This window comes from Triticum urartu, chromosome 2 (genome assembly GCF_003073215.2).
Source record: "Triticum urartu cultivar G1812 chromosome 2, Tu2.1, whole genome shotgun sequence".
Classification (NCBI taxonomy): Eukaryota; Viridiplantae; Streptophyta; class Magnoliopsida; order Poales; family Poaceae; genus Triticum; species Triticum urartu.
The window spans coordinates 611,837,322-611,850,895 of record NC_053023.1 but is presented as its reverse complement, the minus strand read 5'-3'; the positions used below and the strand labels follow the sequence as shown (position 1 = coordinate 611,850,895).

Below are 13,574 nucleotides of genomic sequence, written 5' to 3'. Positions count from 1 at the left end.
TCCTTGACCTTCTCCCTAGATGGGAGAAGAGTTTCCCCTCTGTTCCATGGCCTCCATGGCATGGGAGGGGCGAGAGCCCCTCCGAGATTGGATCTGTCTCTCTGTCTCTCTCTGTTTCTACGTTCTCAGATTCTGCCCTTTCACCGTTTCTTATATTTTCAGAGATCCGTAACTCCGATTGGGCTGAAATTTTAACACGATCTCTATCCAGATATTAGCTTTCTTTCGGCGAAAGAAGGGCATCAACCGCCTTACGGGGTGGCCACGAGGGCCCAGGGCGCGCCTGCCCCCCTGGGGCGCGCCCCTGCCTCGTGGCCCCCTCGGACATCGTCTCGCGTTGATTTTTCTTCCCAAAAATCACATATATTCCAAAAAGAAATCTCCGTCAGTTTTTATCCCGTTTGGACTCCGTTTGATATGGATTTACTACCAAACAAAAACATGCAACAAACAGGAACTGACATTGGGCACTGGATCAATATGTTAGTCCCAAAAATAGTATAAAAAGTTGCTAAAAGTATATATGAAATTTGTAGAATATTGGCATGGAACAATCAAAAATTATAGATACGACGGAGACGTGTCAGGCGGCGGCGTGTGTCACCACGACGCGGCAACCACGGCCACGGCGTGGGCGGCGCCGCTCACCACCTCTCCCCCGGAGCCCTCGGCTCGGGCGTACAAGGGCAGCGGATACCCGGGAGGTGGCCGCTCGCACCAGGGCCTTGACACCTCCGGCCTCACGACTATGTCGCGATGATGGGACAGCCTCTTCTTCGGCGGAAGTGGCTTGGGCTCGTCGAGGAGGGTCTTTCCCTTCTGCGCGGCCGAGAACCTCTGTAGCGGTACCATGGTCGATGCAGCAAGCGATGAAGCAAGGAAGAAGAATGAGCAGGAGGAGCAAAGGAAGAGATGGGTGACAGGGGCTCCGCTCCCCTCTTCCCATTTATAGCCAAGGGGAGGCCAACCGCCGGCCCCCGTGATCTAAGGTAATAATGATCTTTTTCTGCATGCAGTAAGGACTCGTCAAGTCGGGCAGTTGCCCAGACACCGTGGGGAAGCGGGGACGCCCATAACCAATCAACCGCCACGCGTCAACCGAGGCCGCGGGCTGTTAGGGCCCGCGGCGCTCCGCACTTGCCCATTGGCTTCGCCTCGAAGCCAAGCCCGAGCGCGCCTTGGGCCCGGGGGCTACTGTCGGCGTCCTGGGAACGGGGGTCCCCAGACTTTCCTGCCTGCGGCCCACGGGGTGGCTCCACCAACAGCCCTGTACGACCCATCTTCACCAGGAAACACTCAAGACCCTCGCGAGGGGTCAAGCCTCGCGAGGCGGACGACGCAAGACCTTCTCGGGGGCGGCCCCACCAGGCTGACTCGCGAGGGGCGGAGAGATCAAGGCAAGGGGCATGTCGCGAGGTTCCTGTGATGCAAGTCATGACGACCAAGGCCAGGCGAGCACCAGGCGGGCGCCAGCGCGCGCAGTGTCCTCGTTTCCTCTTTGGTGCTAAAGAGGCAAGCGCAGGCGCGGAGTCCCAAGGTATCAAGCAAAGGTTTCCATATCGGTGCAACGAGACCAAGACCAGCAGGACGACAGGACGGAGATTATCATGGAGCCCAGAACGGCGTCACCACCAGAGCCTTTGGCAGGCGAAGACCATCTTTTGTCAGGATAGCTTGTACTAGTTGTCCCCCCTTTAAATTGGTCGTTGTGGGATTCCTTCCAGCCTAATATTTGGAAAAAGGAGCAGGGCCTCTATAAATAGGACTAGCCACCACCTTAGAAGGGAGGACGATCCTCTACCGCATCAACTCATCAAGCACAAGAGCACCTTTCCTCAGAAGGTTGTTCTTCCCTTGTAACTGTTCATTCTCAGTCCAAGAGGCAATCCACCACACCACATCGGAGTAGGATATTACACCACATCGGTGGCCCGAACCAGTATAAATTTTGTGTCCCTTTGTTCTGTGAGTTCAACGCACTAAGCCTAGAGATTGCGGTGAGGGCGTGGGCTAGAGAGAGGAGAGATGTTCGTGCGCACCCCAGTGTTCGAATCTTAAGGGTTTTGCCGAAACCCAAAATCCGACAGAAAAGACTTTAAAATTCACCCGCAAAAAAGAAAGACTTCAAAGTTTCATGGTTAGGGGAAATTGAAATTCAAACCGTTTCGTCATGTCACTCATACCCGGAGGGATCACTTCCATACGTACATCGATATCTCAGTTTTAGATATATTTTTTTTTGTTTTGACACTTCAATATATATATTTTTCCCGCAAAAAAATATATATTTTTTTTCGAAAACCCGCGCTCACTCCGAGCCGATGTTCAAGGAGGCATTGTCGCATGTGAAGGGGGAATAATGGACGAAAGATGCTCATGACGTGCAACGAATGGTGCCAGCTCTCGAGAAACAAACTCAGCTCTACCAAAACGATCGAAAGCAGCCAGACACGGTCATCATCTGAAAATCGCACACGCAACCACGGAGCAGCTTAATTGGCCCGGCCGATGGGAGTCGGTGTGGCGCCGCGTTTCTTATCATCCGCGCCGGCCGGCCGGCCGCGGTGGCGTCGTGCGCGGGGTCTCCGCAAAGTGGCGTGCGTGTAGATGCAACATAGAAGCCGTGGCCGCGGCGAGCCACCAACCACCACCGGAACCATATCGCCGAGCGATCGCGATCTCGATGCAACACCGTGACGTGACTCATGGCGTGCACTGGAGAGAGGGTGTCGTTGGCTCCGAAGTTCGTCTTGTTCCCTCTGTTAGTTGGTAATAGGGCCCCGTAGCATCGGGAGTGGTGGCTCGGAAGCGACGATAGAATGTGGTTCGGCCCTGTCGGATCAAAGATTGTCATGCGTGAGCACGTGGCTAATGGCCACGATCGCTAGCTGCACATCCTATGATGTACTCCTAGTCTCAAAAGGCTCTTATATGATTGGACAGAGGGAGTGCGTAATCGAATTGTATTTCATCAATGGTATTCTAACTGCAAGGGGGGCAAACAAGCAGCAAAAATGGACTATATATCCAGTGCAGCTGATCGATTCACTTGGGTACCAGAATGACCGTTGATTACATGAAGCAAATCATATCACAAGAAGCTAGACTATCCAAGAAATTTCCAAATATTTTCCATTTAGTGTTTTAGGTTTCTTGAAAGTAGAATGACCAACTTACACATGAATTTCCAAGCGGATGAGATCACTGTTTTTTCTTGTGTAGAAGTCCATTGAATTCCTGAAACTGTGCAGGCAGAGTTCTGCAGCAAGCGGATTCAGTCACGGTTGATATTTCTGACATTATTACTTGCGCATTTCCTCGTGATCCGTTTAATAATCCTTGAGATATATCTACCCGATGTAGATAGCCACCAACCGAAGTTGGACAAATCAGAGAGAGCCGTCAGCATCCAAGAGTACGAGAGGACCGGTCGATTACGGGAACGTATCGCCGAGTCGCCGTACGCGCGTGCGTGCGTGCGTGCTCGCTAACTGAATACAGGACCGGATCGCGAGATTTTGTGAACGTCGTGCAACTTCAGCGACACGGTAAACACAGCACTGACAGCAGGGTCCTCACTCACGTTACTGACATGGATCCGACGTGTGTTGCTTTGGAGCGATTGCGTTGCTCTGCTCCTGTTCTGTCGTAGGAACATTATGCATGTAGACACACGCACGGCACGGCACGGCGGCAATGTTCTTCAGTCAAAGTCGATCGAGCTGGTCCTGTTTTCTGCAGTTTAATTGTAACCGGTGTTCTCAGGCTTCTGTCATCGGATATTTGTGACCATCCGGTCTACATATGCACGTGAGGTAAGCTATGATATTTTCACATAAAGACCACGGCCAGTCTACCGGATTGCAGAAAACCCATTCGTCTCTTCAAACAAGTTCATCCCTCCCCTCATCCAGACAAATGAGAAGAACATAAATTTTCGGTCAAAGCTAACATATTTTAAAAATAAATAATATAAATGGTACATTTTCAAGTTTGTGAATATGTGACTAATCTATTTGATCTGTTGCAAGGCATGGGCACTTTGCTAGCCAAAGAGAAAATAGAAAAAGGAAGAAAAATAAGTTTTATTTTTTGAGGGAAACAAGCGTCTACGTTCGTGCGTCTTCGGATTGGATCTTTCTGATCTATGTTATTCTTCATCTGCGATGGTTGCTGTTCTGGTGCGCTGTTCCTACGTGGCCTTAGCACGACGACTTCCCAACTGTCTACTCCAACAAATTGTGCCCGACTCCGGCGATGGAGGGGCGATGACAGTGGCGCGCCTTCGGCTCGCTTCAGTGATGATAGTCGTCGCTAGGTGGTCTACGGATCTGGATGTTATTATTTTTGGTATTCGTTGTACTTCCATGATTAAGAATGAATAGATCAAAAAATTTCTCGCAAAAAAAAAGAAAAAAATGTTTTGCTCATAGCCACTAGCCTGAACTTTCTTCATGGGCCTGGTTCATTTACATGCCATCGGGCAAATGGTCCTTGTAGGCCCAGCCTTCTTATTACAGGCCATTGGGAAAATGTTCACAAATTGGGCCGCCGGCGCCAACTGCAAATGCTCCTTCAATAGCTGGCCAAATGGGCCGTTTTTTGGGGGCCGGCCTGTGAGCACGCCGGCACGGGCTAAACGGGCCGGGCCCGGCACACGGCACGCCCTGGGCGTGCCTGGGCTTGGAGGCTGGGCACGCGGGCCGGAACGGCATGGCCCGATTACTTTTTTTAATTTTTTTATACATCTATATATGGCCTAACATGTAAAAAATAGACTAAAAACGCTCAGTGCGTCAAATAACAGGCTGAAAATATACGGCCCATCATGCTAAACGGGCCAATGTGCCGGCCCGTTTATTAACTGGGCCGTGCCTGGGCCTGGGGGCGCAGCACGTGGACTGGCATGGCACGGTCCGTATAGTAATCATACCCTGGCGGGCCATGCCGGGCCAGGCACGATTACGATGGGCCGGGCCGGCCTGTTTGGCCAGGTAATGTACCGCACCGGCGCGCCTGAAATATCAACGGCCGAAGCCGAGAGATATCCAGTGGCCACTGGCCAGAGGCCACCGCCAATCTCCTCACTGAGCTCCACGCCACTACCCTTCGCCCCCAGCCATGATCATCACCACCGCCGCCTTCCCGTCCGTCTCCTCCTTCCACCGCCCGCGCCTCAGGCCCTGCCCGCGCCGCGCCGTCCTCCACCTCGTCCGGTCGGCCGCCTCCTCCTCCCCCTCGTCGTCGTCCTCGTGGGAGGAGCGCGAGGAAGCGCGGTGGCTCCGCGAGGAGCAGCGCTGGCTGCGGGAGGAGCAGCGGTGGCTCCGCGAGGAGTCGCGCTGGCGCACCGAGCGCGAGGCCCTCCTCTCCGAGATCACGGCGCTCCGCCTGCGCCTCCGCGCGCTCGAGCCTGCCGCCGCGCCCGTGCCTCCTCCCGCACCGGCGGCTGCGCGCGTCTCTCCGCCTCCGCCTCCCCCCGCACCGGCTGCGCGCGTTGCTCCACCTCCGCCTCCTCCCGCGCCTGCGGCACGCGTGGCGCCACCTCCGCCGCCCGTGCCGGCGCCGGTGAAGGAGGTCGAGGTGAGGAAGGAGGTGGTGGTGGTCGAGGAGAAGGCCAAGGCGAAGCCGAAGCCGAAGGCGGGGGCCAGCAGCGGCAAGAAGCGGGCGCTGAGGGTCGGGAGCGAAGGGGAGGAAGTGCGGGCGATGCAGGTGAGCGTAGCCGCGGTCGCGCACCTCTCGTTTTGGCTAGGATTCGCCATGCACGACCTGTTGCTGGGCTTGGGCCGAACATGACAGCGGTTCGAGACACTACAGAGATGCTCTGTTCTGTTGGCAATGCTCTGTTCCCCTAAACAAAATGTTGGCAGTGCTCTGTTTCTTTCTAGCTAGATATACTCACTGCAAGTTCTGCAATCTGCTGTTGCTCTACGCTACATTGTCCAGAACGTGGCTGTGAACTACTATGGACTTACGGGATACAGTAGTACCGATTTGTATCTATGAGCCAGAACCTACTAATTAAGTACAAAGATACATTGGCCGTATATAAATCCAAGTGTACCGTACATCATGCAGGAAGCCTTGGAAAAGCTTGGATTTTACTCCGGCGAAGAGGACACGGAGTTCTCCAGCTTCTCGACCGGCACCGAACGAGCCATCAAGACATGGCAGGTCAATAAAATCCTCGCCCATCTTACATTCGCTAATATATCCGTGCCAGTGCTGTATAACATGTGTCATGTACTAGTAATTGCGCTTCCTGTTTGCAGGCATCGATAGGGACTACAGAGGATGGGCTGATGACGTCGGAGCTACTCGAGATGCTATTCACAGGACGGACCCAGGACGATCTCAAAAAGGCAAGCTTAGAAACTCCAACTCCAAGCCACAGTCAGTATTTCAGTGATGTGGCCATGGCGTCGCACTGAGATCCTGATGCACAAATCTGAGATCATACTTCTGTTCTACTTGCAGGAAGGCGTAAACGGAGCGCTTGTTCCACCTGTAACAGAAACCGCAGAGCTTCAGCAACCTGTGGAGGAAAAAATTGACTACAACAAGCACAGAGTGTACCTTCTCGGCGAAAACAGGTGGGAAGATCCGTCCAGGCTGACCAAGAAGGATAAGCCGATCAGCGGTTCTACTGCCGCGTCGACAAAGCAGTGCATCACCTGCCGGGGCGAAGGCCGCCTCCTGTGCCTAGGTACTCAAGTCACTGCTTCTTTACTCCACACTCGTATCCAGTAAATCCCAGCCATCGGTGTACCATAAGCCACTGCCATTGGCTTGACTTCTGTACTATTACTGTTAATCTTGTGCTATGTTGTGACTATTGATGCGATCCTTCTTCGTTCCTGCAGAATGCGATGGAACAGGTGAGCCCAACATTGAACCACAGGTGCGCTAGAGTTCGGGTTGCAGAAATGCACCACGTTGTTTATTAATTAAGCCTTGCTATTTCTTCTGTGATATGCACTTAATCGTTAACTTTTTTTAAAATGCAGTTCTTGGAGTGGGTTGGCGAAGACACAAAGTGCCCATACTGTGAAGGCCTTGGCTACACAATATGCGATGTTTGTCAAGGGATTAAAACAGCGCACAGTTGAGCAAAAGACTTATGAGCAACATTCAGCCTTAGTTGAACGTCTATAGCAGCTTATATATATGTTAACTAACTATTCCAGTTTTGTCGCAATATGTTTTCAGTAATATAATCACATTGTCATACTACATTATGAAAATAGATGCATAGAGACATAGGTAATACCTTTTGTTATGTACAATAGAAGATGGGGAAAATAACGAATGAAGCGATTGCTTTGTCAATCAAGCTTATACAATTGTCATGCCTCAGAATATTTTCAGCATTCAACATATTTCCAGGAAAACGCATTTATATCTGTCAGCAAGTATTTGATCTTCAGCAAGGAGGGTGGACTGGTGGTATTTCCAACTTGGTTGATTTTGCCATGCAGTTTACATGGGAAGCATGCATTAAACACACTAGCTGCTATGCTTGTACAGGTCATCAAGTTGCTACCATGAGAGATTGAGTTCTACCTCATAGAATAGAACTTCCGAAATGTGGCACTTGGCAGACTTGTAATCCTTTGCTGCCAGCACAGCACAAGGATGAACATTGCCTGCAAAGTATGTCCAACAATGAGAAAACTACTGAGAACAGATGCTGATTTCCTGATGATAATTCTGGTAACAGGAGATGGAACATACAACACATCGATGGAGTTAACCAACCTATTACTGCTAAAGAAAAACGCTGGCTGCTTCTCACAAATGTTCTTCTGAATTTTCTTTTTTAAATAATACATTGTTTGACTATACTAGGTAAAAATATATAATCTGCTGTCTCTGACTTTAAAGCAGAGAAGGAACAGAAATTGAGACAACAGCAATACCTTGTTCTAACAAGAGGCCAGGATGTCCCAAAAAAGAGAGGCAGGGAGATACCCCTACCAAATACTCCCTCCGTTCCAAATTACTCGTCGCAGAAATGGATGTATCTAGAACTAAAATACATCTAGATACATCCATACTCGTGACAAGTAATTCGGAACGGAGGGAGTAAGAAATAGCAGGCCTGTTGTAGTGTTTACCTCTGCAACTGGAACTAGATCATTTGCCAATCCAAATGCCTTTCCCTTTCAGATGCACTTCACATGCCATCTTAGATTCTGAATGCTGTGGGCAATGAAGGGCTCATAGGCAAAGTACAAAATAAATTATCGAGAAAAAGAATCTACAAAAGGTACCTCTATAAACTAGAAATGTTGAAGCCATTTTTTACTTCAAATATAATCCAATCAGTGAAACATTTCGCCTGATCTCATGAAATCAGTCGATCCCTATATTGTAACAAAGTGGTGCATCCCATGCCATATGCTTGATGTTCATGCCAGATCTAAGGTTTGGCTCAAATCTTGAGAAGGGTAATGATTCTATGTAACTGGGTTAATAATGACCCTGAAACTTGTTTATGAAGAGATTGCACAAGTGATAAGACACAAGGTCACAGACCCTTATTGACTGTGATTTAAATAAACAAATCGTATTACATGAATGCAATATCAGCAAATTGCAGAGTATACCATGTACACGAATGTAGTTCTAACAATGTATAGAAGCTACGCCGTCACATATACAAATTTTAAACAATTTAAGAGACAGAACTAAGCCACCTGCATGCCATACAAAAGCCATTGAAATTGGGGCTCTGTCAGATTGGAATGAAGTACTTGCTGTTCAGACATGCCACCTCCTCCTTATTTTCCCACTGCAGTTTCTCCCACCATTCAACTGAACCACATATCTGCTTCAGTTTCCCATAGTTATGCGTGCAGCTTAGCGGGATGCTCCTCAGATTTGGGCAATCCTCCACCCGAAGGGTCTCAAGGCATGGGAATTCTCTTGCTTTACAAATACTTCTCAGCTTCTTAAGTCCCGTCAATACGATCAATCTCAACTTTGGGAAGTCACTCTGCCCTGTGTCATTCCGTGAAGTTTCTACCATAGCATGATCTTCTTGTTCATCTGAAGCATGATCCTGCATTTTCATTTGTTCTCCACACTGCTCCTCATCTTCAACAATTTCGAGCACCCCATCACAATGAGATATGACAAGCCTCTCAAGAAGCTGAAGTCCTCGGACCCATGTTATGTTCAACAACTTGGGGCAGTGTGAAATGATCAATTTGCGAATGTACTGAAAATTATGGGACATTGGTGCAACAAGGACACTTTCCAACGAGGGAAGAACTGACAGGGTCAGGAACTGCAACTGTGAAGTTGTAAGCTCAGCATCAGCAACCACTGTGTTCAGGTCATAGCATGATTCAACATACAGCTCCTCAAGGTGCTCCATGTGGCTGAGGTCAGAGATTTTGATTGATTGCATATCTGCACAATACTTCAAGTTTAAGCGATGTGTTGACTTCGCCAAAGGACGAGGCATGTTCAATTTCTTTAGCACATCCTCTGCATAAATAGTGATTCCAAGGAACAGTAGTTCCTTCAGAGAATCCAAATTCAGGTTGTCAACATCACGGATACCATAGTGGCTGCGGAAGAGATTGAGCACTTTCAACTTGTGCAACTTTGAGCAGTTGTTCATGGTATCTTCAAGTGCAACAGTCACACTCAGATCCAAATGCCTCAACTCTTTCAGTAACCATAGGCGCTCAGGTAATCTCATAATGTGTGTGTGAGACAAATTCAGATGCTCCAATGCAACCAATGCATCACATTCTGGAAGTGATGTTATTGCAGTATGAGAAAGATCCAGAACTTTCAAGGATGACATAGTTCTGAAAAATCCATAGCTCATCTTGTTCAAATTTGGGTTGTTCTGCATCAACAGAGTGGTAACATTTTTGCACTTTGGTGAGAAAGAAAGCTCGGTGATGTTATTAGACATGATGGAGATCCTTGTAGCTTCATTCCATTCTCCAGCTGATGGAGCATTATCCAAGGCCATCCCTGGTTGAACAAGAAACTTTGTATCTGACTTGTTGACCAACCAAAGACCCAGTTGCCTGATTACATGGTGCATTTTTACCTTTGAAGACATTGAGCCACTGGCCTGCAACAAGCAGGCTGAAACGAGACTGCGGAATATCAGATAACCATTCTCACGATCATGTAATAGCAAACCTTCAGCTAACCAATAATCAACAAGTTGCTCTTTACTGATAGATCCATATTCTGGGAAAAGAGTGCAGTATAAGAAACACTGTTGTTGAGTGGTTGTGAGCCTGTCGTAGCTGTATTTCAACCGACCAAACATTTCATCCACACCATCAATATTCTCCATATTAGTATCAATTGCATCCACAGCTGATTTCCACTCACCCTCTTCCAAGCCTGCCACAGCGGTCCCAATGACATTGAGTGCAAGTGGCAGTCCTCCACAACTTCGGGCTATTGCCATAGCATGCTCTCTAGAAGTATTCTGGGAACCAAGCGATTCAACTGCTGCACTAGCCTCCTTGCTAAGCTTGCTCAAGAACAGTTCCCATGAAGCATCGTTACCCAAAATCTGCATCTTAATCAAGCTTCTTTGTGCATTCATCTGGAAGCATACTTCTTGGTAACGTGATGTGAGGATCAGCTTGCTCTGACTTTTGGTATCTGGAGTTGGGATACCAACATCCTCCAGTCGGAATTTCTTCCTTACATCATCAAGCAGGATTACAAATCTTTTCCTAGCAAGTGCCTTTATCAAGAATCTGGCCCGTTTGGCAATTGGCTCTGCATCATTCCATGGCAAGTTGAGCCTTTCGGAGATAGTCTGTTGTATCTCCACTATGTTCAGCGTCTCTGAATTGGATACTTCAATAAAGATAACAACCTGGCACAAGCAAATTAAGGAAAATGGGGCCATCAATAGCTAGAAGGTAATTTTAAAATATGAATAGAAATATAACCTGAAAATTACAAATGATGAGATAGCGTCAGGGAAGGATGTGCCAAAAAAGAGATGCATGTATGTGCCCGGCAATAATTCCAATTTACACAGCTGCATTTTATGCACATTTACTTGGTTTATGTAAAATATGCTTAAAAGAGCAAACCTTTTAAGGATTATGTGGAAAACAGCAAATTGACACACACTAATTGCATCAAATAACAATGCATTTTTCATGTCCATATCTACTAGATAATGTGTACCTACAATATCTATGAACTAGTCAAATTCTCATGCTGAATGGTTACTGTCTCTCCGTGTGAAAACCATGTTAAATTTCTTATGCCTGTACAAGAAGATCAACATTACTTCAGACTTAACTACTTCAGTGCACTGTGTAGCTGTTCTACAATGAAATTTTCTGCCTTCTCTAAAATGCATGGCAGCACAAATTTTCTCTTCAATGTTTGTAAATTAACTTTCTTTGAGTATCGTTACAAATATAAGCATGGTCACTGAAATAAGTATTATCTTAAGTTAAATAGAAATATTAATGTACAGATAAACACGTACTCTAAGGGATAAATTGCAGTCTTGGAGAAAGCCACATACCTGATAGTCATGGGCCTTCTTTTCAAGATCATTGTTGAAAACATGTAGAAGCGTCGTCTTGCCAACACCTCCTTGACCCCACACACCAATTATATTCGAGTCGCCCTTCTCAAACAGATCATGGAGCTGACTCAGCATGGTCTCCAAACCAAACGTCTCGATTTGAGGCAATGGATCAACAATCTTGGGAAGGGGCTTGAATCCAAATTTCTTGAACCGCCTCCCTTCTTCAATAAGTTTATTTGCCTCATCTAGAGCCTCAAGAACATGCCTGCCGATCGAGGCACGCCGGTGAGCATGGATGGTGCACTGGCCGAGGCAAGAATACTTCCTCAACTGGCTGTAGTCCTCGTCGATGGCATCCAGTTGTAGCTCTTCGATACGCCTCAGCCAGACCTGCACCTGAGGGTCACAGATGTTCAGCTTGTCCACCTCTGCGGTGACTCGCGCCCTCACCGTCGTCTCGACAGCAAGCAGTAGCTTCTTGGCCTTGTCGAGATCGGCCCAGTTGGATTTGAGGTGAAGGAACGAGGCGACCTCCCGGGCCGCCGCGTCCAGCATGCCTGTGCCATCCAAGCATTCGCAGAGGGGCTGCAGGCAAGAACCGGCGGCGCTGATCGCGTCAGCCATTGGGATCAACGATTTTCAAGTGGCAGCCAGGCTGGGTAGGCATGGAAGATGCCAATAGGGGGGAAAAGGTAAAGCTTATAAAGAACAACCCAATGCAACAGCGAGACGCCACACGGTCCCCTGGTCAAACCGGCCAGCACGGCGAGAATGTACAGCGAAGGCACGGCGACAGTTCTGCCGATGGCGACTGGCATGTCTAGAGAAAATGTCCACGCGCAGCTGGGTAGTGGGAGGCACGAAGAAGTCATCATTCGAGAAGGAAACTTGTGGATGGCATACTCTTCCAGCCGAAACCGAGTGCGGGGGGCGAAAACCACTCCCCGCGGTCCTGTTTCCTCGTTGTTTCGGGAAGAGGAGCGCCGCGATGGCAAGCCAAGCAACGGCTGCGTTCGCGGTGAAACTGCGTGTGGAAGAGTCAATCCGTCGAACACGTTGCGTGCGGCGACGAGCTGGGGAGCGCCCGTCCGGGGAGTTTACCTTGGCTTCTCCAGCCGCGGGGCTCTGGAAGGCCTGGTAGTAGTCCATATGGGAGTTTCCGCCGGCGGGCGGCGGTGAAGCTGGTTTTTATCTGGTCGCTGGCCGTCGGAGTTGCGGTTAGAAACTCGGAGGTGGGCGATGGATGGATGACAAAAGTCGCCGTCGGCAGGGAACTAGCCGCGGATAAAATTCCCCAACGGCTGCGGTATTTTCTTTTCAGCCCGACCGGTAGTTGGGCTGACTTCGGCCCTCCGCTGCCTACACGGGCTGCTAGGATTCAGCCCACAACTTTCCTCGTGAGTCCGGCTAGTTTTTTGCGGTTTTTCCCCTAGGCGATCTAGGGTTCCACTTTTCCTCCGGCGGCGACGCTCAGAGTCCATGTTTAAACTATCGAGGCGGCGGGTTCTATCCGGTGACCGAGATCGTAACCTTGTTCCGCCATTGAAGATCCATCTGCATGGCGAGTCTGCCAGAAGCATCGGGAGTCAGGAGGGAGTTAGGGAAGGGGGAAGTAGACCAGACGGGAGTAGCGGGGTAGGAATTACAGATGGACGACCTGGGGGATCGCAGGACGTGAGGAGGGAGACGGATCACAGGAGGGCTGCTGGTGCTTCGGGAGAGGAGGAGGAGAATCTCGGGGAGGAGGAAGCTTGGGAGTCGTATGGCCCGGAGGCGGATCTGGAAGACCAGTTTGCGGGGTTGCAGCTTCATGGGGAAGAGGAAGATGACTTGGACCTGTCTGACGAGGTCGAGGAACTAATCAAAGGAGTCCGTTGGCTTGGGCTCTTCAGGGTTTACACAACCAAGCCGTTTAGCCATGCTGCGCTCCTGAAGCAGATGAGGAACACGTGGTCGTCAGCACAAGGAGTAACTTTTAACATTAAGGGCCGGAACCTTTTCTTGGTGCAGTGTCACTGTCTCGGCGATTGGAAGA

General features: G+C 49.2%; 2 protein-coding genes across 5 annotated transcripts; one reads left to right on the top strand and one right to left on the bottom strand.

The window, feature by feature from the left end:
- Window positions 1-5,038: 5,038 nt before the first annotated feature.
- LOC125539177 (protein disulfide isomerase pTAC5, chloroplastic) lies at window positions 5,039-7,340 on the top strand. Its single transcript, XM_048702548.1, has 6 exons — window positions 5,039-5,709; window positions 6,076-6,171; window positions 6,270-6,359; window positions 6,475-6,703; window positions 6,861-6,898; window positions 7,005-7,340. The coding sequence occupies exons 1-6, from the start codon at window positions 5,122-5,124 to the stop codon at window positions 7,104-7,106; spliced, it is 1,143 nt and encodes a 380-aa protein (XP_048558505.1). The 5' UTR covers window positions 5,039-5,121; the 3' UTR covers window positions 7,107-7,340.
- On the bottom strand, window positions 6,710-12,251 carry LOC125539176 (disease resistance protein RPS2-like). Of its 4 annotated transcripts, none has more exons than XR_007296721.1 (4): window positions 11,534-12,251; window positions 8,697-10,864; window positions 7,561-7,643; window positions 6,710-6,854 (listed from the first exon to the last, which is right to left on the bottom strand). XR_007296721.1 is itself a non-coding variant. In XM_048702546.1 (3 exons), exons 1-2 carry the CDS (start codon window positions 12,161-12,163, stop codon window positions 8,735-8,737), a joined length of 2,760 nt encoding a protein of 919 aa, XP_048558503.1. In that variant the 5' UTR covers window positions 12,164-12,251; the 3' UTR covers window positions 7,170-7,643; window positions 8,697-8,734. The 4 variants fall into 4 exon arrangements, 2 of the variants coding, with proteins under 2 accessions (XP_048558503.1, XP_048558504.1); XR_007296720.1 differs by lacking the exon at window positions 6,710-6,854 and adding an exon at window positions 8,115-8,199 and having other exon boundaries at window positions 7,170-7,643; XM_048702546.1 differs by lacking the exon at window positions 6,710-6,854 and having other exon boundaries at window positions 7,170-7,643.
- Window positions 12,252-13,574: the final 1,323 nt, after the last annotated feature.

Bases quoted from the DNA above. Each gene is read 5' to 3' on its own strand.
- LOC125539177 (XM_048702548.1), top strand. From the start codon at position 5,122: ATGATCATCACCACCGCCGCCTTCCCGTCCGTCTCCTCCTTCCACCGC. The intron at 6,360-6,474 runs GCAAGCTTAGAA...TTCTACTTGCAG, and splicing joins CCCAGGACGATCTCAAAAAG to GAAGGCGTAAACGGAGCGCT. The intron at 6,704-6,860 runs GTACTCAAGTCA...TCGTTCCTGCAG, and splicing joins AGGCCGCCTCCTGTGCCTAG to AATGCGATGGAACAGGTGAG.
- LOC125539176 (XM_048702546.1), bottom strand. From the start codon at position 12,163: ATGGCTGACGCGATCAGCGCCGCCGGTTCTTGCCTGCAGCCCCTCTGC. The intron at 10,865-11,533 runs GTATGTGGCTTT...TGCTTGTGCCAG, and splicing joins AGAAGGCCCATGACTATCAG to GTTGTTATCTTTATTGAAGT.